The sequence below is a fragment of the Cinclus cinclus genome, chromosome 1, assembly GCF_963662255.1.
Source record: "Cinclus cinclus chromosome 1, bCinCin1.1, whole genome shotgun sequence".
NCBI classification, from domain to species: domain Eukaryota; kingdom Metazoa; phylum Chordata; class Aves; order Passeriformes; family Cinclidae; genus Cinclus; species Cinclus cinclus.
In genome coordinates this window covers 105,618,656-105,646,435 of record NC_085046.1, presented here as the reverse complement: position 1 = coordinate 105,646,435, position 27,780 = coordinate 105,618,656, and the positions used below count along the sequence as shown (strand labels likewise).

Sequence of the window (27,780 nt, the reverse complement as noted above, 5' to 3'; positions counted from 1 at the left end):
CAATTACATAAAATTGTATGCTGATGCGATTAGCATTAGTGCTCGAATAGAATAAATTCTATTTAGCTAAGCAATAAGAATAACAATAAAAACAGTGATAACGGTAACGATGAAGAATAATAATAATAATAATAATAAGATGATGATGATGATAATAATAATAATAATAATAATAGTAATAAACAGCAAAATACTCCCTTCCCGCCCCCAAAAGAGCAATAGTAGCCAGAACCCCATGAGCACGAGGTGCTGCGGGAGGGAAGGAGGGAGGGAGGGAGGTGCCGGCCCCGCGCCCCGCCCCGGCCCCGCGCAGCCCCGGGCGCGGAGCGGTGCGGACCGAGCTGCGCGGTGCGGGGCGGTGCGGGGCGGTGCGGACCGAGCTGCGCGGTGCGGGGCGGGGCGGAGCGGGGCGGGGCGGGGCGGAGCGGAGCGCTGCGATGTGCAGGATGTCGTTCAAGGTGAGCCGGGCGCCTCGAGGGGCGGGGGGATGCGCGTTTGGGTTCCCGCTTTGCGCTCGCTCATGCCCGCGGAGTGCTCTGTCGTACCCGTGGGTTTGGAGATTGGTTAGCTTTATTTTTATTTTTTTTTTTAGGAAAAAACGAGGGTAGTGTTGGGCGGAAGGAAAGAAAGCAGTAACGTCCTTCCCGGGCTTTGGGGTGCCCCGGGAGTGCTGCGGTGGCAGCTGGTGGATGGAGCGGGAGCTTTTCACAGCTGACAGCCCCCAAAGGGTGCGTGCCTTGTGTTACATAAACTGCGAGCCTCCGTGGAGCTTTACAGTGGCTCTGGGGTGGCCGGGCTCCGTGCTGTGGGTCTTGGTGCAGTCAGGAGCCTCCTCCTCACTTTACGACCATCTCTGCTGGTGCTGGTTGTATAATAGTTAGGAGGCAGTCTTTATCCGTGCTCTTCCTTTTGGGCTGTGGTGGCCACTGAAGCCAGACTGATTCGTTCCCTTTGCCAGCTGTGATTCCCATCACTTTTTTTTACTTATTCCGTCCAAACCCACGCAAGAGCAGTCATTTCACAAGATTGCCTTAAAAGAAGTTTTTTAATCTAAAGACAGGTTTAATAAGATTATTTGGCAAAGAGAGAAGCAAGCAGCAATTTACTAATGATGTTAACAGATAATATGTATGATGGATGTACATCTCTGTTATGCACTTTCTAAATGCTGTGCTTGCCCTTCTCTTATTGATCAGCAGCTCAGTGCCAGTCCTTTGCCGTATTGCTTGTGTTGCATTTTTGGTTTGATGGATTATTCCCTGTATTTGTTTCACTCCTGTCAGGGTATCTCCCTCCTGGAATGCTGGTGCTCCAGTGGCACCACTGACACATCAGTGTTATTTCAGTGCTGATGCAGCAGGTGATTCCCACCTGCAGTTAAAGCCTTCCTGTGACAGGCAGCAGAGAACCTTTGCTCCAAGGGCAGCTCAGTCTTAGACTTGGTGGTGAAATCATAGAATGCCTTGAGTTGGAAGGGGCGTTTAAAGATCATGATGTTCCAGCCCCCTGCCATAAGCAGGAAGACCTTCTACTAGACCAGGTTGCTCAAAGCCCTATCCAGCCTGACCATGGATGCTTCTAGGGATCCACAGCTTCTCCTGGCAACCTGTTCCACTGCCTCACCACCCTCATAGTAAAGAATGTCTTCCTAATATCCACTCTAAACCTACCCCCTTTCAGTTTAAAGCCATTTCTCCTTGTCCTATCACTACATGCCCTTGTAAAAAGTGCCCTTCCATCTCTCTTGCAGGTCCCGTTTAGGTACTGAAAAATGCTCTAAGGTTTCCTCAGAGCCTTCTCTTCTCCAGGCTGAACAACCTCTATTCCCTCAGCCTGTCTTCATAGGAGAAGTGTTCTAGCCCTCTGATCATCTTCATGGCTCTCTTCTGGATTTGGTCCATCCTTATGCTGGGGGCCCCAGAACTGAACATAGTACCCTACATATGGTCTTACCAGAGCAGAATTGAGGGAGAGAGTCATTTTCCCCAACCCACTGGTCTTTTTTCTTTTGATGTAGCCCAGGATACACTTGGCTTTCTGGACTGCAGTTTCTGTGGTCATCCCCTTTTTGGTCCTGCATTGGTCTCATACCTTGTTTCTTTTATTTCTTAGTTCTTAATCCCTTTATTCTGTCTCTGTGAATTTTTTCCCACCTTTATTATTCACAAGAATCCACCCTAACAGACCCATGTTCCTGGTGATGCTAGCTTCTTCTTGCTTTCTTGTCCTTCTTTGGCCTCTTTTTTCATTTAACTTGTTCTTCAGGTCTTACTTTCTGTACTGTCCTTTCCTGTGCCCTATTTCTCACACTGTATTCCCTCAAATACTCCTGTTCAAAGAAGCTCACTGCTTTCCCCTCCCTCTGAAGAATTGTCGACCATACCTCCTTCTCTCTGTTTTCTCTCCCTTTTCTGTGACATTTTGTTTGGCATTTTATGTTTCTCTCAGATCATGAACTTAACTTGGATCCTTACTATCTGTTTGCCAGTGGCTGTTCACATTTTCAATCTTACTATCCTACTTAGCTACAGCATAGCATTTATCTTTCTTTCTCACACAAATGTCCTCTCTTCTACCACATTTTGCCTGACTAAACAACATTTATGTGTTGAACCACCTTTCTTTTTTATCAGGATACTTCATGTAGGATATATTGCTATCTAATAAAGAACTCTGGTCCTAAGTTGCACTATCATGCTTGATCCTGATTTCCAATTCATTTTGTCTTAAAACTTTTTACTTAATTCCTCCTTCCCATTAGGACTGGTTTGGAAACTAAGAAAGAAAAGGGAATTTACTTGTATTTTGCTAGCACAAGGAACAAGCCAGTGGGTGGATTAGCATTCTCTTTCTCCTTTCTTTTCTTTCTCTTTGTCTGCTGCCTCTTTTCTTTAATCTGCAAGACCCCTGTTTAAGAGCTGCACTCTTCCTCCTCAGTGGCCACCCCACTGTCACCTGCCCTTTCTCTGCAAACAGCAAGTCAGAGGTAGGGCAGGGAGCAGGACCTGGTGGTCACAGCACTTAAATTATACTTTCCCCCTCAACATTCCTGAAATGACACATATGCATGAGCACAGCTCATTTTTTTTCTGTATCCCTGCAGAAAACCATTTTTTTCAGACTTACAAGATATATTTTCCTCTAGGCCAGTTTTGAAAAAGCAATGTTAACACAGCATTAATATAATGCCAGCTTTTCATCTTTGGGCTCTCATAAAAGCATACAAACAACCAAAATTATTAGCACAGCCAGATTTTAAAACAAAAGTTTAGAGAACCTGATGAAGTGAAACTTTTAGACCCTGAATGTTGCTGAAGCTGGCACAAGTGACATAATGAAACAAGCAATTTTCATGAAAGCTATTAGCTAATAATTTTCAAATGTTTATTGCATTCTGCTTCCAGATTGTCAGTACTGAGAATCAGTTGTTTATTTTGAGGATGCTTTGGGAGCAGACTAGCTTTATGATGAGAATTACATGAAAATTTTGTCCAATTAATCTCTTGAAATTCAACATTACTTCTCCCTAGGAAGTATCTAATGAGGCAGGACTGAGTCCATAACCAAACAACAGCAGTCGCATGCTGCAGCTATAAACCCATTTACTGCTCAAAAATAATTAAATTAGTTGGATTATTTACCCCAAAGTGCTGTCTTACATTTTGCCTACTAGTGATGTCAGTATTGCTGATGAAAATGAAGAGCACAGAGACACAGATCCAGAGATATAAACTGCCACATGGTACACTGTGAGGCTGTTCTTGTAAGGTGCCCAGATCATCTGGATGATTTTGCACCTTCATTCACCTTAGCAGCTAAAATAGCTCAGATTTGCATCTGATTTTTTAATCTAATCACTGGATGGTTGATAGTCGGAGTATGCTTCATACTGTACTTATATACAAGGAATCCCAAGCAACGCAGGGGCACAAGAGGAAGTAAAAGTGCTTAATAAGAGTTAGTACAAATGGGAAAAAAACTTGGTTTTGTGTCCTTGGTGCACTGAAGAATTCTTCCATTCATTGGGTCTGATCCAAAGTATAAGGACAACTCTGCTGGAGAGCTACTGTAGGACTTACAGGGGAGAAAAAAGAGGTAGGAGTTTATGACTCATAAGGCCAAAGACTTTGAACTTCTACTTCCCATCCAAGGTCACGCTGGACATTTAGTTATTTTTTCTTCTCACATGAATTGGTGAAAGCAGGTGAGGGGTTCCTGAATACGGATTCCAGTTCCTGCCTACCTGACCACTGAAAGTGGTGGTGAGCCATAATAAAATTCAGTCTGCTATTGCACCCTTGTAATGAAAACTGGGGTGGATTAGTTAAATCTTTCCCTTTTTGGATGTACTGCCATACCTCTAAACTTTCTAAAACTTTAAGGTATAGTTTGGGATAATAAAAGGTAAGGAATTTGATTGTCCATTCTGTGACGTCTAAACATAATTCTTTTGCAACAGTTTTCCAGTGAATGTCATAATATCAAAACCAGTAAGACAGTATTCCTAGCTGCCAGGTCTAAAAATAAATATATATCTGTAAAGCAGAGCAGAAAGGGCAACATGAGCTTCTGTGTGTTTAGGTCAATTGTTTGCTTTTAAAATTTTAGCGATTCTAAGGGTAAAGATAGGAAGACACTACGGTGTTGCCAGCAGGGAGGGTGTAAACCTCTGTTTCTATTTTAATCAACATTATCCACAGATTCTCCAGGGAAATGCAATAGCTGCAAAAAGGAGATAAGAATTTAGTTTATTGTGCTTGCTAAAGTTTTCAGATTCCTGCCCCAGTGTGTGCTGGTACAATAAACACCACTATCAATTTATAGAAAGTGACTTACAATTTATTGAATGGTTGGAACGTCTCTCATCTGAAACAGCTGCCCTTTTCCCAACCTATTAATATTAAAAATGCAACCCATGGAAAGTGCTCAGTGTGACAGACCTGAGATAGGTTCAGATTCATGATTCTTGTGTCTGCTGGTTTATGCAAAGGTTATTGGCTTCATGTCAATGAAGGAAGCAATTTAAACTGTGCTGTATATAGGCATTTCAATTATAAAGCATAAAACTATTGAATCCTCATTCTCTGACACATTACATGTGCATGTTGACATTTAGACAAGAAGTGCCTATGTCATTTCTGAAGCTGAATGATTGACTTTTATATCCACTCTGCACTGTCTTTGGGTTATCCTGAAGGCAGGGTGTGCTGGAAAGCAATGCCCCTGGCTATTTTTGACTCTGGTTTGGTGTGATCAGTAGTGAAGTGATGCTTTACTCCTCTGTAGGTGGTTTGGGCCCTTATTAAAAAATCAGCAGTATGAGCCTGCTCTAAGATACATATCATTGTCATCACAGTGTTTCCCCCCCTCACTTCATCCTGGACAGTGCTTACCTTTCAAGGCAAAATACTGGCAGCTGTCTGCATCAATTAGATAAAGAGGGAAGGAGCCAAGTCCATGCCTTTTCTCTGTCCTTTCCCTATGCTGGAGCAGTCATCATTCATTCCTACCCAGGAGGTAGTGCACATGCCCACAGTCACAGGGTGTTAGTTCCAGGCAGGAGGTAGAGCAAGCAGTCTGGGACATGCATGAGCAATACTTTTCCTGTATGGGAACTTTGTGTGCAGAAGAGAAGGAGATGACAGAGAGCTAATCTGAAACCCAAGAGGATGCCCTGCAGCAGGACATGTCAGCAGGATGCTTCTGCCTAACTGTGGCCAGTCCCACCGCAGAAGCAGATAATACAGGCATCACTGAGCATGTTGTTCTCTGTGATGTTTCCCTGTGGATCTGGCCTAGCATCATCATTTCTCATTACAGAGCAATCTAAGGGACATAGGCTGCCATGGACACAAGCAAGACTTGGAATAACAAGAGGAAGCACAGGAAGACTGGTCTCTTTAATTGCAAAAAGAAATTAAATTAACTTCCATTCCTTGCTCTGGGTTTGAAGGAACAGCACACTAAGCTGAAACTTGCCTGGCTTGAATGCAGAATGCATGCCATATGTATGCTTGCCCAATGTATTTTCCAAAGTGATTTTCTTTTTTTCTTTTTTTTTCTTTTCCCTTTTCCCTTTTCCCTTCTTTCTTTCATTTCCTTTTTTTTCCACCAGAAAGAAACACCACTTGCCAATGCTGCATTTTGGGCTGCAAGAAAAGGAAATCTGGCTCTTCTCCAGCTGCTGCTGAACAGTGGGCGAGTAGATGTGGACTGCAAAGACAGCGTATGCACACAATGCACCTACAGCCACAGCACTCATTTTGCATCACTTTCCATAGCCCACCATGCAGAGGGTGTAGTAGGGATCTAACATAAAACATATGAATGTCTTATGGTACTTCAGGATGATTTAAAACCTTCTCCTGTCAGTAATCAAGCTTGAAACGCAAGATAAAATAAAGTGATGATTTACATCAGTGGCAAGGGGTTAAGAATTTGCCAGCACTAAAAAATGTGTCTTACACAGTTATTTGTAGTGCTGACATTAAAAACGCAGATCCTAGCACCTCGGGCTTCTCTTTGCAAAGAAATGTCATTGTAGTAATAGATCACAGTGAAGAGTTTGCTCAATTGAGCCCAGGTAGCAATGATTCTGTCAGCTAGCAGACCTTCTCATAATTAGAACAACTGCTGGCCTCCTAAATTCTGGACTGGTCACCTGCATGAAGGCACAAGATTGCCAAGCAAGAGGAGCACATGACAGATTTCATGGGAATTTCCTTACTGTAATTGACATGGGTTGAAATTAGTTTTGACATTAGAAATGGGTTGATAACACAGATAATGAGTAGGTCTTTCTATTCTGCCTACAACACATGGTGAGATACTTGATTATGCTACGCTGTGTCAAAGAGCAAGGGGAAAAGGAGGTTGAGAAGTTCCAGTTTTCTTTTGTTTGGCATTGGGACTGACTGACATGGAGTCATGCTGGTGTTGGCAAGGATTAATGCCACTTCCAGCCCAAAACATGAACTTGCAGCAACGTCTCTCACTTTGAATACCTTCAAAGTGTAAGATTTTCTAAGCCCATTGACTTTAACCTATCTTTTCATTTTCATTTCATTTTTGCACTGTAGGCAAGTATTTGCCCCACAGTACTTCTGGAGCTGGTGCTATGACTGTCCTTCTGACAAGGGAGGGAAGGTTGTTGAAATGGAGGCTTGTAGGAATCAGGACAGAGATCAGTGTGAAAAAGTAAAGTCACTACTGTTCATTTTTTCTCAAAAGAAGGGTAACCTTGGACAAGAACTTGCACACTGCACTGCATTAATAATTGTATCAGACATACACATTTTCTAGACTAAATTATTTTTGTACAATTAAATCCACATGTATCTTTTTTGTAATGTCACCCATTCCTTCTCTAAATTGAGCTGTTTTGTGTGAATGTTTTTGAACTATGCGTTTCATCCTTATGCATGTGGTTTCTGCATATTGTCCATACACTGCATACATATAAATCCTACTTCGTTCACTGGAAGTGACCTTATAGTGTACTGAGGGAGTAGAACACAGATTTCTGTACAGAAAGTTCTCTCTTACAATGTGAAGAGTCACTGAGTGAGTTTGCTCTTATTATTTGGATAGGGAATTACTGCTCAAATCAGCCAGCCCCTTCTCCTGACTATGACTCAGAATTCTAAGTGACTCAGCTGAGTCACTCAGCTCCTGTGTCTGAGGTTATTCTTCTGGAAATGATGCAAAGGACTTTGGGATTCTCTGATTTAAAAGAGAAACAAAAGCTGTTTAGAAACAAAACTTGTTCTTTTGTTGCACTTATTTTGGGACAATAAGGTATCATAAGCTCCCTCCAGCTCTTTGGCAGAGATGCTGTCTCATCCAGACTGGCTGATTCATTGCTGTAGGTGTCTGTTGAAGGTACTGACTTGTTTTTCCTTACTCCCAGCTTGGCACAACAGCTCTGATGGTAGCATCTTACTATGGCCACATAGATTGTGTACGGGAATTGGTGTTGCAAGGAGCAGATATCAATCTGCAGAGAGAGGTAGGATTCAAACAGGGCTTGATTAAGTGAACTGTTGGTTTGTTACAAATAATGAGAGTTTTTGCTGCTCGTTGCCAATTTGTTTCTTTGTCACTTGCTGTATAGTGTATTTATAATGCGTATAACAGGCTGTGTTCTGAGGACATCAGGGAATCAGATATCTGGAGTTTACAATAGAAAATCACATGCCAGAGGTACATTTATAATAGCTCATCAAACGTTTTCAGCACATCTGGTTGGTGAGGGTCAGTTAAATCTGGGATGTAACCCCCCAGGGTTATGCCATTTGTGTATTTGCAGTTTTACTTTTTAGCCCAACAACTTACAGATACCTGCATGGGATAAATAATAAGAAGACCTTTACTTTTGATTTGCAGCCTAGTCCTTAAAATAGAGTGGATGCCATTGCTAGCACAGGGATTATTTTTGACTCTCTAAGTTTTGGAGTTTCTACCTTTTAGTCTGAGCCAACTCATCTCTAGTAGTCACACAGCTTTATCACCTATACCCTTCCCTGCATCTCTGCTTGCATTCCAGGCATGTCTTGTATCATGATATCAGCACGGAAGGGACATCAGCAACTGATTTTTTTGGGAAATTACCTTTCGTTCATACTCCATGCAGACAGTTGTAAGGATTGCAGTTGCTTTGGTCTGCGTGTTGGCTGCACAAAGATCAGAATCGCTCTGGGACAACCACTAGTTTTAAGAGAAGAGCAATTTAAGGGGGGCATGAAGTTACATGGAATGGTGGCAGGTCGTGCAGGATAGCAGTGTGCTCATTGCTCCAACAGTACAAGCCAATGTTTCTTTCTTTCCTTGGCTACCTGGAGCCAGAGCATTAATCTCATGCTGACATCTGCAAGTTCCCGAGTCAGTGAATGCCATGTTTGATGGTGTAGATGTCTTTGCACTTATTTGCCTAAGCTTTCTCTAACCATGATTGTCAGTGTCTTTCAGTGGGGTCCTGTTCTAACAAAACATGTACTTAAATATGTCCCTTCCCTTGAGGTAAACATTGCTTGGAAAGAAGCAACAAAAGAAAAAGTTAAGAACAGTTTTATGGAACTGCTCTTGATTATCACTCAGGAAATACTGATTCAGCAAGACAACAAAAAGAAAAACACTGAAAGCCTCCAAAATCACTCTGTTGCAGAAAAGAAGAAAAACAGGAGAAGTTTAAGCACTAAAGACCAGTGGCACTGTTCTACAACTAAATGCAGTTACTCCAACCAGTGCTCTTGTGCTCTGAAGTTTGTGAAGCTTGGGGAAGTGAGAGTTCCATAAATGTGCCCAGGAGAGCAGGGTCTAAAATGGTCTCAGTGGGGCCACATAGTATTGTAAAGGCTTTGGGCACTGGCGTGAATTTCACATGTAGCTCCCATTTCCTTTACTTTCTACTTGGGGTGAGAGAGCCCAAAGTCAGGAAAGCCTGCATTTTCCTTCCTGCCTTCCTTCCTTCCTTCCTGCCTTCCTCCCTCCCAAATGTATGATGCTGGACAGAACTTTCAGTGCAATGGGAAGACTGAGTTAGGATACCTGGTGTCCTCTAGAGTCTTCAAATTCATCATGTCTTTTCAGCTGATATGCATATGATTGAACTCAATACCTTTTAATTTGCAATGTCTATACTTCAGTCAAGTGTGTTATGTGTTTGTTGTTAATTTAATACATTTTTCCTTTACAGTCAGGTGCAACTTCTCTGTTCTTTGCTGCACAGCAAGGCCACAATGACGTAGTGAAGTTTCTCTTTTCATTTGGAGCCTCCACTGAATTTAAGAATAAAGTAAGATGATGGGTCTATTTTTGCATGCTGATACATTCTGACAGTCAGTGCTGGGTTTTTTGTATTCATGTGAAACATGTCAGGGCGGTGTTAAGATGATGAAATTTCCTCACGTGAACATTTTTCAAATAATATGAGTAATCAACATATTGTGAAATATTAACTTTGGACTAGCTTTTCCTACCTAGACTTAGTTGCATAAGTTCATCAAGGTCCGTTGATATCAGTCTTTCCTCATAAGCCATCCTCCAATACAAGATCAAAGGGTCTTTTTGTACATACCAGGTAGGATCCTGATTTAGGTGTCTATGTACTCCAGTTGCATAGAACTTGCATTTCATCACTGTTGGGATGTCTCTGCATGCCACCGTAGGGTGCATAAGAGTTTAATGCCTTCAGGCCTTCCTAAATTCTGACTTTTCCATCTGGGACAAGGAGATGAAATGCACCTCAGAGCTTTCATTTCTTTGTTCAGATAGGTCCTTTTCCAAAATCTTAGAACAGCCAAAAGCACAGGTGGCAGAGCCTGGGTTCCTCACCCCTCATGGGGTCAACAGCAGCAAGATCAGCTGTTCATCACTGACAGCAGTACATCAATTCAGTTTCTTTGCTCAAGGCAGTATTAGCACCTCTGCTTTCAGCAAACAGGGGGAAAAGCAACAGATTTTCATTAAATATACTTGTAAAAAACACACTCCTTGACATGCTGGATGCATTTTGAAGCATTCCCATAATCTGGGGAGGAGCACACTAGCCAGTCACTTACCCTGGGATTCCTAGTAATGTCTTTGGACAAGCAATATTTCTTTATGCCACAGTAATCAATTTCTCAAGATTTTAGTTCTATGATTTTAATTATTCTCTCAATCCATACTTGCTTTCTGGAGTCCCTGGAAATAGAGGCTCTGAATTCTAAAGGAATTGATCAAACTTCAGAAACCCAGCTCCTTATGCTCTAGGGGCTAAAAATCCTCATGTTTTGTGGCCAGAGTTCACACATGCCCACAGAGTAGGATTCTGATATCCCAGGGAGCTGTGCTTGTGGTGAGCAACTCTCTGACCACAGCATCAATCAGTAATAAAAGTATGAATGAAATTGTGGCTATTTAACACAACGCGGAGAGCAGCTGTGAAAGTTGGCAGTGTAGGAGGTTGCAGTGTTAAATACAACAGCTGTATCTTAAAGTGATGGAAAATCTCATATGGGACAAATTTATTTGGTAAGGTTGCACATTAAAATAAATGTTATCTCTGACTTTTATTTCAGGGCATGGGTGGGGGTTAGCAAGATTCAGAGGGGTCATCTTCTCTTGCATTCAGCTGGCAAGTCAGAGGCTCAGAACCTTATTCTGCCCAGAGGGACAGTTGCATCTGCACTCAATCTTTCCACAGCTTGTGAACTAGGAGTCTGTGAAGAGGCTAAAATTTGATCCAGGAGGTGAACAGCAGGCTTGAAATTGTCTGATTCTTCATGACAATATACAATCCTTTATGAAGCGTGGAAAATACATTGATGTGAAACACAAAGACAAATAAAGAGAGCAAAGATCTAAATTATAGAATAATATTCCTGTGTTCAACTGCTCCAAATGGCTTCCATCTTTGGACAAATGCAAGTTTGGAGTCCACTGTTGCTCACCTTGAAACTATAAATCCAGACCCTCTTTTCCCTCCTGCCTCTGCTTCTGAACTCAGACCTGCCTTGGCCCATATGCCAGTCATAAGTATATTTTAGGCTGCTGGTTGCTCTGCCTCTCCAGGCCACAGCTTTCTGCTACATCCAGACAAGCTGGTTGAAAGATACCACCAGCTCCCAATAGATGTAACATGGGAAACTGGCATGTGATGTGCATGTGAGATGATTTTCCAGCAGCACCACCCAGCAGGTGCCTGAGAAGGAGGCATACATATTAAGAATATATATATTTCTATTATAAGTTACACCATGGATTTTGAATAAGCACACAAATTGAATGCATACTAGAAAACAGAGACTTTAACTAAGGAAATGCAAAGCCCAAAATCTTTTTCATGCACTTATCTGTAAATTGTGATTACTACATTTGTTACTTGTATATGAGAGTTCTGGAGAGCTAACTTAATACAGGCATGCAATTCTTGTTAAGCCTTGTAACATTAGAACTGGTATTTGCTATGGCAGGTGAAGTAAAACTATTCCAAAATAGTGCAATAAAGTAATTAGCAATAAATGCTGATGATCTAAAGAGAATTAATAGTACTGTTGAAGGTTCATTATTATATAATTATTACATATAATATTAGTCATTCATATTATTCTGCATTGTCCCAGTCTGACATCCATAGAAATATTTAACATAGGTTGAAATTTTTTCTTTTATTCTGATAGATGTGGTAAGCACGTGAGTTCTTAAAAACCTGGTGGCACATTTTCTGCTCAGTTCTGCGGGTTGAACAGTATGTTAGAGGCTGTTTTTCAGCAGGCAGTGACTGCAGAACATCAGTTCTCCTCCTCTGTAACATCCTTAGAGGATGGTAAAACAACGTTTCATCCTAAGCTACTTTCAGGGGTTGGTGACAGAGGAAAGGGGCCAGGAAATAGGCAGGGAGGTCTACACTACTTAGCATGGTCTTACCCAGTGCTGCTGTTCCATGTACTTTCCCTGCAGAACAACAGCTGCAGCTGTGTGCTGGCAGTGAGGAGCACAGGCTCTGGGGAGGGCAGAAAAATTGTTTCAGGGAAGGAATTGCAGAGGTAGCTGAGAAAAGTCCAGCTCCTATCTGAGCTGGAAATATTTGCTGTGCAGGATTAATAGAAGCTTCATTGTGTCAGGAAAACAGGATATGAGCAAGAAGTGAGCCCAAGGCAATGTGCCGTCTCTGAGAGGTTGCACAGTGGCCTCCTGCCCACTGCAGAAGGGGTGATAGCCCCAGGAGTGCCCCAGTGCTTGCTCACTTGTCCAGCTCCCACTTGCTGCCCTGCTCAGAGTTTCCAAGAGGCTTGCCAGTACCAAAGACCGCTGCTTCAGCTTTTCACTTATCTCAGCTGAAGCCAAAAAGGAAAGCGGTAATCACATGTCACAGAGGCAAGAGGGGGGACTGAGTTTTCTTGTACTAATAAACAGTGGACCTCTGCATTGTTTGACAAATCCTTGACTTAACTAAGTGCTGCCTTATCACATGGTCAGTGGAAAAGTTTCATGGCCCCAGCTTCCCTTTCTTACAGAAAGATGTTTATCTGATCTTTCACAGTGGTACCCCAAGCTCAGGGCATGCAGAGGAATCCCAGTCCCTTCTGTTGAATGTATTCAGCTTCATATATCAGACAGCAGAGCAGGTCTTACACCTCAGTTGTCTCCCTGATCAGGGACCAGGTCTTTGAGCCCAGGAATAGTTACCTAATTCTCTTTGCCACAGTAAATATTTGGTCCAGAGTGGACAGATGGAACTGGGGACTGTCAGTGCTCCTCTTCGAACCTCTGGGCTCTGATCAAATTGATCTAGGAAAATCTGGTCACTTTAGTCTGAAAGATCCAAATGGTATATTTTGGAATTGTGTTACTCTTTCAAAAAAAAAAAAAGTCTAAAACTGTTCATTGCGTTGAACCAAACACTTGGTCAGGAGCCCCTTTTTTAATTAATTAGGCATGTCTTGAGAGAGTTTTGCCATTCTTAGACCCCAAGCTGTCGCATCTCCCAGAGTGGGATCACACATTGGCATTCCAAGTGTTGGGCTTCAGCTCTGGTGTGCCAGCTGCAGTTAGCTTTGCTGACCTGCCTTTTATTTGGGATCTGTCACTTGTCTCCCTACAGAAATTATGGTAATAACCAAACAGTCTTCTAAAAATAACAGGAGTCTGTGGAGAACAGAAGAATTTTAGAAAACAAAAGCCAAACCATAAAGCAATAAACAAACTTTTCCCATATGGAACCAACCGAGCATGTCTATTTACCCTCCATACAGGGAACTTCAGTAGTTTAAAGCTTCCTAAAACTTTTAATTCCCTGTCTCTCCACAGAGGACTTTCAGTTTGGATAGCATAGTTTCTCTTCTTAATTCACTAAGCTTTCTCTGTCAACATCGTTCAGGGAAAAAGGCTTGAAAGATTTCTCTCATTCGTTTGTTTGTTTGTTTGTAGCTCTTTGATCTGGTAAGTCACCACTTAAGCAAAGCAGCTTTCACCTGGTTGTGGAGAGGAAACAGGTTTCATGAAGCTATTATCTTTTCCATTGTCTTTTAAGTGTGTATAAGGTGTTTTTTAATCCAAGGACAACTGTGATTGCTTTTGTGTTTTGTTCCAGCAGTTCCCATAAAATTAGGTAGTTTAATTTGGCAGGAGAGTCTAATTTCTCAGAAGAGAAACTTAACTCCACTGACCTGATTACACACTGTACTTACTCAAATAATCCAGAATTAATAGACAGTTCTTAGGCTGCCACACAACAAACAGCCCCACTTCTCTGGCTTTGTTTACACCCAAGCCTTCTTTTCTTTTCAATGTTGTAGGCAGAAAGAGTGAATCTGAGGTTTTGGGGGTAGCTATAAATAGGTCCTGAGGGTTAGTTCAGTCATGTCAAAGCTTGAGTTTTCACAAGCTTATTGTAGCCATGAAATTGCACCATTGATTAATAAATTTGATTGCCACCTCTCATTATAAAAGATCCATTTGGCCACTCAAGCTGTAACTTCTTTTGTGGATACCTGTCTATGTGAAAAAATTTCAGACAACTTTGGAGTTGTTTCAGAGAACAAGTCTAGGCCAAAGCACAGTCTTGTGTCCACATTAATAACAGCTCTAGAAACCATTTACCTGAAATACTTTAGATAGCTTATCTTGTGGAGGAGAGACTCGAGACTGGGAGAAGGCAGGGGAGAGAGAAGACCAGTGGTGGGGACATTTTGGGATGTTCACATCTTTGCATGATGGCATGGTTCCATCCCAGGCAGGAGATAAGAACTTCCTCTCCATAGCTGTGTCTAAAGTACTGGTAATTTTTGAGTGGGGCACAGCACATTTAAGATGGCAAGACCCATGTTTGCTGTCTCAGTTGTTTCAGCCAGTTTGGAGTCAATCACCAGTGACACTGAGGTGTTTCCCTTCCTAGCTGGCTCCTGAGGGAATGTTTCTACAAGCAGGGATTGATATGTAGCTAGGTCTCCCGTTAGTGGTGATGTGCAGCAACTTTAACTACCTGGGACTGGTCCTACCTGCCAGGATCACTTCTCAAGCAGAAGTAATGGCCCTTTCACTGGTGGTCATGCCTTTGGTCAGACTCACACTTCCACAGTCAGCTAGCACACTTTAAATCCTTCCTCTCCACTCAGCTTCAGGCCAACAATCCACCAATGAGAGGCAGGACAAAGCAGGGCACAAGGTTCTGGCCAAAGAAGAGTAGATGATCAATAGACTCTAGAGCAGTGGGAAGGTGTGCTGTCCTTCCATCCGTGGAAGAGTTTGGCAGGCATGAGGAATTTGGCTGTAAAAGGAAGAGACGTGGAGGAGTTTGGAGTTGTGAAAGGAACCAAGCTTCTAATGGCAAGGCATAAGATGAGGAATGAAAACCAGAATTTTCTTAGTTCCTTTCTCTCCCTAAAAATACTCAGGAGAAAAATGTATGTAGTGACTGAGCCAAGTTGAAAGATTTACATTACAACACTAGCCATTAACATTACACAGCTACCCATTACAGAACTGCTGTGAGGCAAATTCTGAAAAGCCTTAAAGTTTGGCTCTTTTATTTTTTATGGTGATGTTCAGCCCAGCACCTGACCTCTCACCTGGCTGTATCCATTCTTTGCTCTTTCACAGGATGGAGGCACAGCTCTCCTGGCTGCCTGTCAGTACGGGCATGCAAAAGTAGTGGAAACTCTGCTGAAGCACGGCGCCAATATTCACGATCAACTCTATGTGAGTTATTTGACACACAAAATATTGACAATGGTGGTGGTGGAACAAATGTGCTGTTGCTTGGACAACAGCAGACACCCTGGCTCCAGCACAGACAAGCATTTGCCAAACTTTGCATTTTTGTAGTACTCTGTTCCTCTAAGATGTGGATTTTGTTAACTGTCTGCTTTTCATGATGCTGAGAGAAGTAGCACAAAATCAGACAAGATTCTTTGGCTGCCTTTTGGTTCATGATCAGTATAGAGGATATGTACCAAATCTGGAACAGACCCATTAGCCATGGAAGGAAGAGCATGTCATATTCTACCACGATTTGCAGAAGAATTAATAGCTCTAGAGCCTCTGAAGTACATTAGCTTTCTGCCCAAAAGAATAGTAAAAATTAAAATCTTTAAATTACTTCAAAGCATTTTGTTTTTTTTAGTATCAGCTAAAATTGCATTGTTCGGTATTTGTGAATCTCCAGTTTCTCAGTGTTTTGGGCAAAGTAAGATTAAAATGGCTGAATTGATGTTGTTTAGTTGACTTTTCAGAAAGTTGGATTGAACCAATGAAGCTCTGGATTTAATTTACTCCAACAGAGAGACAGATAAGTTGAGCTTTTTGGCATTCAACAGAAAGGAGTAGCAGATTTTGCCTCTGTTTTCCATCACTCTTTCCTACCCCAGGAAAGTCACTCAAGACTGACAAAGAGGAAGATGTTTCTCTGAGATATATGAGCTTTTTCAGCTGTTTCCTTTGCCTTTGGATCTGCAGGATGCTGTTGCACTCCCAGTTCCTACTGGCTTGCAGGGGAGCTGAGAGCTGGTGACAGCAGAAGTCATAGGGGGATCCCCGCCTCAGTGCTGCCTCACCCCTCATTTATAAAGAGGGTTGTTCCCCCCTTGCTGTTGTGCAAATAGGAATTGTCTTTCTGATCTGAGAGCAGTGATTCATCCCTCTGCAGGGTAATCCCAGGGGCTGCCACTCAGTTTAAAAATAGCTATTCTGCCACACCTGCAGACTCTTACCCAGAGGTCAAGGCAGTAAAATAACTTCCTTGTTGTCTCTCCTGGAAATGAGCAATATTTACAATTGGATTTTAAAATGCACTTTTATTGCTCACAGACATTGGGCAAAGCCAGTCAGAAAAAGTTGTGTAATAAAATAAGAATATGATCTCTTGGAAAAAGTGTTGTTTAAGGTGTTTCTGTGGGACAAGCTGCATTTGTCAAGTGGTACCTGGATGGCAGTTTCACTGGCAGCTAAATGAGAGGGATTTTAAGCATGCATTCGGATACTCCTCCCAAAACCATCAAGATCAATGTTTTAATCTTAAATTGACCCATGTGAAGGGTCAGTAGAGCAAGAGACAAAAGAATATCCTAACTAAATAATATTTCTTGCTGAAATGCATTATAGGCTCAAAACATCATTCTCATTACAGCATCAATTCAAATCAAATAGGTGTCAGTGAATGCAAGGTTCTCCATCTTAATTGAGCCTACAATAAAGGGCTTTTTTAATATTGCACAGCCTTGTTTACTTTCTAAATTGAAATGTTCTCTGTCTCTAGAGGAAGCCTGCAAAGGCTCTGGTACTGCCAGGTCTTTTCATTTACTCATACAACAACCAGAGAAAACAGCCCCTCAGAGGGCCCAGGGACAGGTGTTAATAGTTCCAGCAGACACCTCTTTTGTTTACCTGGACATTTGTCTTGAAATCAGTGTCAAACATCCTAAATTCAGTCCCTGGGGCACTATATTTAGCTCATGCTTCACCAAGTCTGTGCTGAGTTTTTCAGTTAGCAGAGTAGCTGAGCACACTCTCTCTGCAGACAACAGCATTTAGTCTCAAAATAGTGATATGCCAACAAGGTCAACAGCAGGCTTTCATTAAAATGCTCTGTATTTTATGATATACACCTGCCTGAGCTGGCATGAGAGGTGTACTTGCACATCTGAGATGCAGTAAAGTGGTTAATTCCTGTCTCTATTTAAACTAAAAGGGTTTTGCCTCCTGGGAAAACTTGTCCTAGCACATCCTATGCTTAGTACTGTGGATGTAGGATGGGTCAACACCTGTCCCACCCTCAACACATTTCTACTTATAGTTGGTTAGATGGATTATAATGCTGTTTGAAAATGTTCCATCAAAAAGACTTAATGAAATATGACTTTAATTTTTTTCCTATAGAATGGGTTTCTCTGAAGTAAAATTCTGAGAACATCTGCACATGAAAGACATGTTCAAGAGAAATAAAATCCTGTATTTGTTCACAATTTATTCTTTCACAAGCTTTTTGCAGGAAAATTTTAGTTTCTGATATGGCTCTGAAGTACTTCTAGATTACTGCATTACAGGTGAAGTCTCTTCTACAAAACGTACCAGAGCAGAAGCATGGTGGTTTCTGGGGTGGCACAGCAGCACAGCACAGCCATACTCCTTCAGCCTCAAGGGCAGACTTCAGTGCTGGGGTTTGCAATCTTGCAAAGTGCCTGATAGGTTTCCACCATGTATCCATGTAGCAGAACACTCCTGCATGAGCATATAAAAGCTAAATGAACCTATATTTCTGTACAGGAATGAATTTCTAGTTATGTAGCTCAATGTCTCAATGAACTAGACTCTTAGTATTCCAGACATAGGATTTGATGCTGGATGTGATACATGATGGGAGCCAGTATTTGTGCATAGTGAATGAAAATGTTGCCACAGTTTATTATGAATTAGACTTTGCTTTTTGGTAGTTATTTCTTGAGCATGGCTGTCTATCTGCAGTTACAAAGCATAATGACTAAAGAACTTAATTCAGTTTGATTTGTTTTTGTGTGGAAAAATGGCATCACTTCAACACAGTGTAAGACAGATGTGTTTGTTCTTAGGATGGAGCTTCTGCAATTTTCCTGGCGGCACAAGGAGGATATCTGGATGTCATCCGATTGCTTCTTTCTTCAGGAGCAAAGGTTAACCAGCCACGACAGGTATGATCAACAACACTTCAGGGCAGAGCTGGGTTCTAATTTTGTAGCTAAGAACATTAACGCTGGAATTTTCTCCAGGCATTAGGTTCCTGGGGAGGTGTTTCATTGGAAAGCAATTTGTGGCTGTTCCAACATTCTGTGTTTTAGTTCAGATTTGTAATATGATTTTGAAGTCCATACCTCAGTCATTTCTGAATGAACTGAAACTGAAAGCTCCACTCTAGATCTACATGTTATACCCTATGAGCCAACATCCCTCGAGGTTTTTACATGATGTATAGATGTGGCACTTGGGCACATGGTTTAGTGGTGGACTTGTCAGTGCTGGGTTAATGGTTGGACTCAGAGGTCTTTTCCAGCCCAAATGATCCTATGATTTTACAGCAGACCAAACATGACTGCTCCTTTAAATGGGTTTGAACCATGTGCATGTTTGGGTCAGGCACTAAACTAAATCAAAATAAAACTCTCCAGCTGTATGGAATGTTGATGTAAGTGCCTTGCACTACCTCTTGCAACTACCAATCTGTTTGTGTTGTACCATATCATTTTTGAAGGTTTACACAGCCTACAACATCCCTGAGTTCTTTTGGAAATTGTTTGAAAAGCTTTTGATAATCTGGGAGCTCTAGGAGGAGGCAGCACTAAATTCTGTTTTTTGAAATCTCCAGACCTTCAGATGTGGCTTTGGTGTCAAAGTTTATCTTTGACAAATGCTTTTATTTTTAGTTTTACTTTTGTTTGTTTGTTTTACTTTGTGATTCCTGTGCACTCTGAAATTCAAGCATGGGTATTGCCTTCATATCTGGAAGTTCTTGAGACATATGGAAAGCTTTTCTCCCTGTTTCCAGATAGTCTAGTAGGCCTCATGTTGCAAACACATACAACCAATGGCAGCTGCAAGCATGGAGTTAGCTCCTTGTGAGCAGTAGGGCTGCTGTTTGATCATTAAATGGGAAGTGTGAGCAAGATTTGTGGCTAGTTCAGAGTTCCCTGCTAGGGGGTTAGGGGCTGGATCCACTGTGATGCCTTTTCTTGCATTTTCTCTGAACACAGGGCTCACCTTTGACAATGTTGTTGCCTCTCCACTGTTTGTGAAAGCCAAGGTGAACCTTCAATGTCCCTCTTCAGTTGGGGCAATTGTTGGTAATTAAAATAGTGATTTTAAAATGCAGTATTAATGATTTCTGCTTCCATTGGTTCCTGTGTTTTCTAGAAAGTATCACCACCCTTCATAAACAGCCAGAAAAATAATAGAACCCCCCCCCCAATCTCAGAGTTGAAAGTCTCAGCAGCAACTGGAATTCCTCTTAGTAGTTAATGGCTGGTGAAAAGCTAAATTACTCTACTGGAGCATCTGACTGTGTAAATTATATCAATGTAATGACTTAAGTTTTAGCTTTCATATTTCCACATTCGGTACTGCATTGGTATATAACTCTGAACTTTATATACAGCGTCAACTGGATGCTCGAGTTAGATAGGGATGCAAGGGACTTTCTAGGTTTTAAACTATGGAATAGGTAGGCATACGTGGTATATAGAGAGATATGTATGAAAGCTCTTTTGCTTTCCAAATAATGGGGTTTCTTAATTGTTCAGCTCTTTCTTGGGTCTAAAATCAGTGCCTAAACAGCCAGAGGTGGAGTTGCACAGCTACCTTTACACCCAGCACATAGAAATGTCTGGCTAGAGGTGGAGCTTCTCAGGAATCTCTCCCTGCTTTGAGACCCTCGCCTGTGGTCTGCTGAAACCTTGAAGGCAAAGTAGCTGTCCTGGGTCTTCACTGCACATTTGAAATTGATGGGATAAGGTCTTGTCCTTGTAATTAGTCATGCATGTCAGCCGGGTGGCTGTGATCACTGACTGCAGCAAGTGAAAAAGCAGCAGGCAAGAGCAAATGAGTGCGAGAACTCTAATAACAGTGGACAGTGGCATGAGACAAGCTCTGCCAGGTATTTTCAGTAGTTCCTTTCATCTGCACCAAAAGCCTGACAAATCATAGCCTGGCAACAGACACTGATCTTTATGTTTCTGCTGCATGTGTAGGACTGTGTACACTCCTAGCTGTGGTGTAAGGAAAGTGGATTAGTATTTTAAGTGCCTTAACTGGAGCAGTTTTCCTGCTTCCCCTAGCCCCACCTCTGAACACCAGAGCTGCTCTGGCAGCTACTGTCTGGATTGATGAATTAGCTGCTCCTAGGTTGCCTCCACACTGTCTCCCTAGAAAAAGCTTAAGAAATGTTAAAAGCTGTTAATTAAATCTGAAGGTTTAATGTAGATGGAGAGACCAAGGTATGCATTAATGCCTTTTGAGTAAGTCAAAATAGGGCTGGGGAGCTTTAGATCTGGCTGAACGCTGTTGCCATTAAAACTACATTCTGCTATCTGTAGTTATAATGCAGCTAATTCTTTCTGACACTATTTTTTTAGCTCTCTAATCCAGTTTCTACAGCACAGTGTTTCATGAGGCATTTTTAAATCTCAGTTGAGGCAAAGACTTATCTCTGTGTGAATGTTCCTCCTGGCTCCTCTGTTTCAACTCCAGCAGGACAGACCTTCTTTGCTTGAGGGTACCTCCGATCCCTGCTAAGATTATGCCTGGATAAGTGCGTGGCATTTGTATTTGGGCCCACTGTAATCCGAAACATTTCCTTAACAAATGGAACATTTTTACTGTTTAATTAGTCAAGTAATGGTTGGATGGACTTCAGTCTCTTTCTTACTAACAAATGGATTTGTACTTTGTTAGAAGGTGCAGTGTTGGTCATGAGGAATGTAGCTCTAGAAGGGGCAGTTTGGATGCCAGACAACTCTCACTCTCATTTACAAGCTACATGGCTCTCACTGAGGTAGAACACTTTTCCAGGCAATGTTACCTCAAATACAGGGATGCAGAGTGCCAGGTGTGAGTTCATCTTCTCCTTCCTCGTGGTGTCCAGGTCTTCCTCTCTACCTTGGGAATTTTGTGGCTTAATCCATGGACCTGCACACATTTGTCTGCCTTTTATGTCTCCTCATGCTGCTGTAGTGGATACCAGTTCCCTCTCAGTGTGGTGTCCCACCTCCTGTCCCATGGGGGTATTTCCAGCATTTCAGATGGTTCTGGCTGTCCATGCGCAAGCCCTTCAGCTCAGCTCACAAGATCAAATAGTGAAGCTTCCTGGAAAGTTTCTACCTTGGCAGTGTCCTTTCTCTTGGGTTGTAATTGCCTTCTGCTCTTGCCAGTACTGAGGAGCTGGGCAGGAATTCTTTTGTCATCTTTTTGTCTAGACAGAGCTGGGGGCAATGTCTGAAGCCTGCTACAGGAGATGTTGCTATGCTTCTTCAACTTACAAAACAAAGCTGTAAGATTCTTTGCCAGTGCTGCTTTGGAAGTCTGTGTCACAACAGGCTTTATTCTGGCTGGCTGAGCATATTCAAAACAATCTGAAAATTAATGACTTTTTTCTTAGCACATGATAAGCAATTACACATAAATGTAAGCCAGTAAATCTGTATAGGGTGCACTTCAGCAGGCAAATTACGTAGTAGTGCAAGTGGACTAATGGGCAGAGAAGTGGAGGAGATGACACTGAGTAGCCTGAGAGTAGGGGTTGTCTGCCCCTCAAAATACCTACTGAAAATTTGAGGGGTCTTTCACCTCTCACCCTAATCTGGCCTTTTCTAGAACTTCAAGCCATAAGCAAAAGCTGAGATTTAAAGCTGCAAGACGAAATCATTAGTTAATGGGTAAGAGAAAGAGCATTAATAATTTCAGTCAGAGTATATTTGGAATTTCTGGCTGCTGGATATAGTAAGGTGTTGTCCACATATACTAGCTTGTAACCAAATGTGGAAAAAAGAGCACCTTACAAAGATATGGGGTATTTAAAATTATTCTAGAAATGTAGTGATCTGCAGTCTGCTGGGTCCCTGGGCAGAGGGACAAGGAAAGGAGAGTAGCTTTTGCACTGCATATTTCCCTGTTCTCACTTTCTTCCTGACTCATCGCCAAGCCCTAATGTCTGTTTACACATGAATTCTCATGTGACCTCTTCGTGAAATGTAATATCTGCTTTGTATCTTTCACCAACATGAAAATGGACAGAAAGCTCATCTGCTCCATATAAATATCATAGATATTTGCATATACCTAAGTGCTAGATGCTGCTTGCTTAAGAGAAAGAACCTGACCATAGTCAATGTGAGCTCATCATTGTCTCCACTCTCTTTCTTCTCTTCAGGATAAGTCCTTCAGTACAGCCACTCTTCTTCATAATGTACTTCTCTCTCTATCCCATAGCTGAGGTGCTGAGGATAGTGTCTGACAGCAATACTATTAATGACAATTAATGGTAGCATTAATATTACCCCACATTTACATTTCCTTTTCATTTATACCGAAAAATAGGGGTTGCTCCTACAAACTCCACTGTGAGTAAATAAAAGCTGCTTTTTTTCCTATGCTGAGCTTGTGTTTTCATTGCTTGTGTGAATCCACAAGCATGGATTTGCACAGCATTGCTTTGTCACACAGATTAAATTGTGTAGGCTGCTCTTAGATGTTTCCCAAGTTTTTACAGGCTTTTTCAATGCACCTATTGCTATTTTCTAGGGCCCTCTAGTGGGGGGAGATAGAAAAATATGAAGAATCATCATACTGGTAGGAAAAGCATAAAACAAATAAATTGGAGAGGAACAGTTTTTGACATCAAACTAACATCACATACTCTGTATACAAGGCAGCTTTTGTTATTTTTTAATCACAACGAACACTCGTATTAACAGCATATATACCAGAGTGAGTTCAGTCACTAACTTCAATGAGTTAATTTATAGAGAAATTATACAAGGGTGGGCGAAGATCATGTTCCTCTCCATTTGAGAATACTGAAGATCTCAGGGTGTGCATTTTTTCCTTCTTGGAATCAGAAAAAGGGAATTATTATATCAAAGGAAGAAATAACTTTTCTGTTTCTTTCAAAGGATTAATTCACTAGTCCATGGAAAGCAGAGAACTGATTCAACAATGGTTTTCTGGGTTGCATGAGCAAGTCATAGGAATCTTCAGCTGACACTGGGAAGCGAGACTATTTCTTTGATCAAGGTGGCAATATCTTATTTAATGTAAAAGTTTTATTTCTCCTGAAACTTCTCATTAAGGCTGTTTTTGAGTCTCATTTTAGTTTGTCTTCCTCTTTCAAGCCAAACCTTCAGGCTGCAGAGGGTGGTGAGGGGAACTGGCAAGCCCTAAAGGCAGAAGCAAACTCACTGCTTTCTGGGGCCTCGCTTCTGTGTCAAAGTCCATACAGGCAAAGCTTTTTTTAAGGCTCATGAGAATCAGTTTGTCACCACCTAACTGCTGAAGTCATCCTGCAGTTTGGAGAATCAGGCCATTTAGAAAAAAAAAAAAGAGGGAAACACACAAAACTAAATTCTACTTGCAGTGAGAAATACTTATAGTGCTTCAAACTCACTTTGGGAGGGAAATCCATCACAAAGTTTAGCTTACTCTGAATGTGCATTTTCAGATGTTTTGTGCTCACATAGTGACTGCATAGGACTTTTCCAAAGCTTATTGTTTCATGCTGGATTCCTTGGTGATTACCTTGATTTTAGTGGAGTTTTGAAGATGCAGTTCTGCACAGCTGCAGAATCTGCATGTGCACGCTGAGGTTTGGCTGTATCCAGTGTCCCATCTAATCACCTGGAGTTCAGAGTACACAGGATACCTTTAGCCCTTATGTTTCAGACTTCCCTGTGTATTTTAGGCATGGCTGGTGCCTTACTGGGCTTTAATTTCACAGAGCAATGCACATTTCTGGCAAGCTATGCAAGAGAAGGCAGTAAAGGGGGCTCTAGTCCACAAACTGAAGCAATTCTAACTTGATACACTTGATACCACACGGGTCTGGACACAACTTTGCATTTGACTCCCTGTAGGATTTGACTGAGTAATTGAAAGTACACTGATTCCTGTAGGCGTGGGCAGTAAAATATCAGAGGGCAAAGAACACTGAAGAGAAGCCATCAGCAGTCATATTTTGTTTGCAGGACGGGACAGCTCCCTTGTGGATTGCCTCACAGATGGGTCACAGCGAAGTGGTGCGAGTGATGCTGCTCCGGGGAGCTGAGCGCGATGCCACACGGGACGTGAGTAGCGCTTCCTCCTGCTCTCTGTCTCCAGCTTAATGCCTCATTTGGGGGGCTGTAAGTCTGCCTGGATGGAGGCTGGGTGTCTCCAGAGTCCATCCTGTTTGTCAGGTTGCGAAGTCCCACCACAGGTTTTTCTTTTCCTGTTCTGTCTGGGACCGCTTCCTGGAGGGACCTTCTGGAATAAGGGAATGGAAATGTCCACATAGTTGAGAGACAAAGATGGTACGTGGTGTCACTGGTTAATTTTATCCTGAAGTTTTCACCCACGAGAGGAACAATCCTTCAGGTACCCTAAAACCAGTAGCACATGCTGTGGAGGTGGCCCCTCAAAGGTGATGAGCAGAGGAGACTCCTCTCAGATGCATGGGGAAAGCTGGTGCTTCCCTCCAGCTTTTTCTTCCCCTCCAGCTTCCCCTGCAAGGGGAATGCAGGCAAGGCATTTATGACATTCCTCTTTTTTTAAAAGGATGGTACGACTGCTTTACTGAAGGCTGCCATTAAAGGCTACAACAATGTGATAGAGGAGTTGCTGAAATTCTCTCCCACACTTGGCCTGCTGAAGGTTAGTAGTGAAACTGAGATTTTTTTAGGCAGAACACAAGAAGACAAAGAGTCTGATGAAAGACCTGGCATTTATCTACTCTAGTGGAAGATGATAGTAGTTTGAGCCAGAAAAAAGCCACAACAAAAAATGAAATTATCTTTTTTAACCTTAATGCCACTCACAAATCTTTTTAAACAAAACTGTGAATTTCATTATTGGAATGAAGAAGCACATTGTGTCATAGACAAAATTCTGCTTTTTGTCACTTGATTTTATTTCTACTGTAAGTAGATTACTCTTGACTGTACAGTTTTAACATTATACCCAGCCTTCTATTGCATTTAGTCAGCAAAATAGTGTCCTAAAAGATCTGTTGTGAGCATATTCTCTCCTTGATTTTGTTTTCCTCTGCATTCATTAAGTGACTTCCAAATAACAACTATTTGGAAGCTGCTTTTTAATGACTGACCTAATTTTATGTGTCCATAAATCACATACTTTGATAGCTACTGTGCATGCAAATGATTGGCAAATTTAATGTACTTAAAAATGTACGTGGCATAAACTTAGTTATTAATTTTGAGTATGAAACAGCTTCCACACATATTTGAACTGACAGTTTGCAACCATAAACAAAAGGCCAGCCATAAAAACCCCCACCAATTAGGTGCCTGACACTGAGGCCATTAATCATTAGAGAGAGAAGATAAAATGCACAGATGGCTTCCATTACTGCTTGTGCTTCTGTTTCTTTTGTTAATGACAGATTTTGCCAGGCAGAAACAAGTACTGTGCTCATGTCACCTCTGATCTATTGACAGGGGTGATTATTAAAGGAAATACTGTTGTGGTAAAGTGAACTTGACTCTGATTTTTATTAAAGCATTTAAAATCACCTTCTTCACATCCCACTAGGCTGCTGGCACCCTAAATCAGACCCTATGCATTTGATGACCTAATCTCTTCAGTGTTATTTCTTTCTCACTCATAGGACTGTTCTTTGCAAACGTTTGTGTTTCACTGCCTTTTGCTTTTCTTCCCATGCATGGTACAAACACCTTCACTGGCATTTCCTAGAATGGGACCTCTGCTCTCCACGCAGCTGTTCTGAGTGGCAACGTGAGGACAGTGGCGCTGCTCCTGGAGGCAGGAGCGGATCCATGCCTGAGGAACAAGGTAAGTCCTGGAATGCCATCCTCCCAGGTGTGTGTGCCATCGAGGTGGGGCCAGCCCATGTTTCTGTGTAGAATTCCAGGCATTGCTAATGAAAAAAAAAAAAAAGTCCTAAATTACACATACCTTTCCCGTATCTTACGTAGATCTGTTAGTTTTTTAAATTAGTTTTGCATTCTTCTGATAACAGCAATTTTTCTGTAGAAAACTTACCATGGTTTTGTCCTGTGCAGTGTTTTAACATTACATGTTTGATAATTTCTGTGAGTATGTCTTCTTCTGACATGTTTTTGAACAATTTGGTGCTAGGGTTTCATATGAGTTTGTTGAGCTGTAAATGAATCGTCTGGCACTGACTTCTGGTTTATGACTGGGTGAAAGTTTATGAAAGTTTCTAAAACAAGTTATCCAGCACATATCTTGCAAATATTTTGGTCATTTAATACAAAATCTGTGGCTGTTAATTTCTGAATCATTCCACTTGATGGCAGCACAGTTAATGCCACTTATACAGTAGTGTCTGTTAATAGACATTCTGAGTTTATACTATAACTTGAAAATGTACAAGATTTTTCTGCTACTGATAATGATATGCAGCAGCAGGGTGTACAATAGAAGAAAGTGTGTGGCTGAAACTTCTACTGATTTTCTTTTTTTTTGTAAACAATGTGCCATTTGGCATGACAGAGTATATTTGCAGAACAGAAATACTGATTTTCAGAATAAATACTTTGTGTTACCAAAATTGTATTCAATAAATAAAAAACCCAATAACAAACTCATGCTCTATTATCAACCTTACAGCATAATAGCATTTCATAGCAATTTAAATCATCCCTTGGAGTTTTATGGACATTAATACATAAGGGCCTGCCTCCTCTTCCACAAAAAATTAGCAGCTATGCTCTCCTTTACTTTTCTGGCAGAAGCATAGGGAACCCAAGGGCATTTAGGCAAAATAAGTCAGTACAAAATAAGCTGTCACTCAAATTCCTTTCTGGGATTGTTTTGAAGACTTAAGTGAGACTTGAACACTGAAAGATATTTTCCTGAGATACCTTCAGTGGTGTTGGAGACAGCACTAGAAAAAACCCACATCATAATGACCAGTACGATCTTCTGTAAAGTGTAATGCTTTCAACCATGACTGGGAAACACTCGTTCATTTCTGCTAACCTCAAGTGTTTTTTGTTCCAGGCAAATGAATTGCCAGCAGAATTGACAAAAAATGAACGCATCCTCCGACTCCTCCGTGCAAAGGAAAAGCAAAGGAAAAGTTAA

At 41.6% G+C, this 27,780-nt stretch overlaps 1 protein-coding gene across 2 annotated transcripts; it reads left to right on the top strand.

The window, feature by feature from the left end:
• Positions 1 to 337: 337 nt before the first annotated feature.
• Positions 338 to 27,780, top strand: ANKRD29 (ankyrin repeat domain 29). Of its 2 annotated transcripts, XM_062501200.1 has the most exons (10): positions 338 to 458; positions 6,116 to 6,226; positions 7,910 to 8,008; positions 9,695 to 9,793; positions 15,583 to 15,681; positions 18,546 to 18,644; positions 24,681 to 24,779; positions 25,249 to 25,344; positions 26,404 to 26,502; positions 27,697 to 27,780. In XM_062501200.1, the coding sequence occupies exons 1-10, from the start codon at positions 438 to 440 to the stop codon at positions 27,778 to 27,780; spliced, it is 906 nt and encodes a 301-aa protein (XP_062357184.1). In that variant the 5' UTR covers positions 338 to 437. The 2 variants fall into 2 exon arrangements, with proteins under 2 accessions (XP_062357184.1, XP_062357175.1); XM_062501191.1 differs by lacking the exon at positions 26,404 to 26,502 and having other exon boundaries at positions 438 to 458.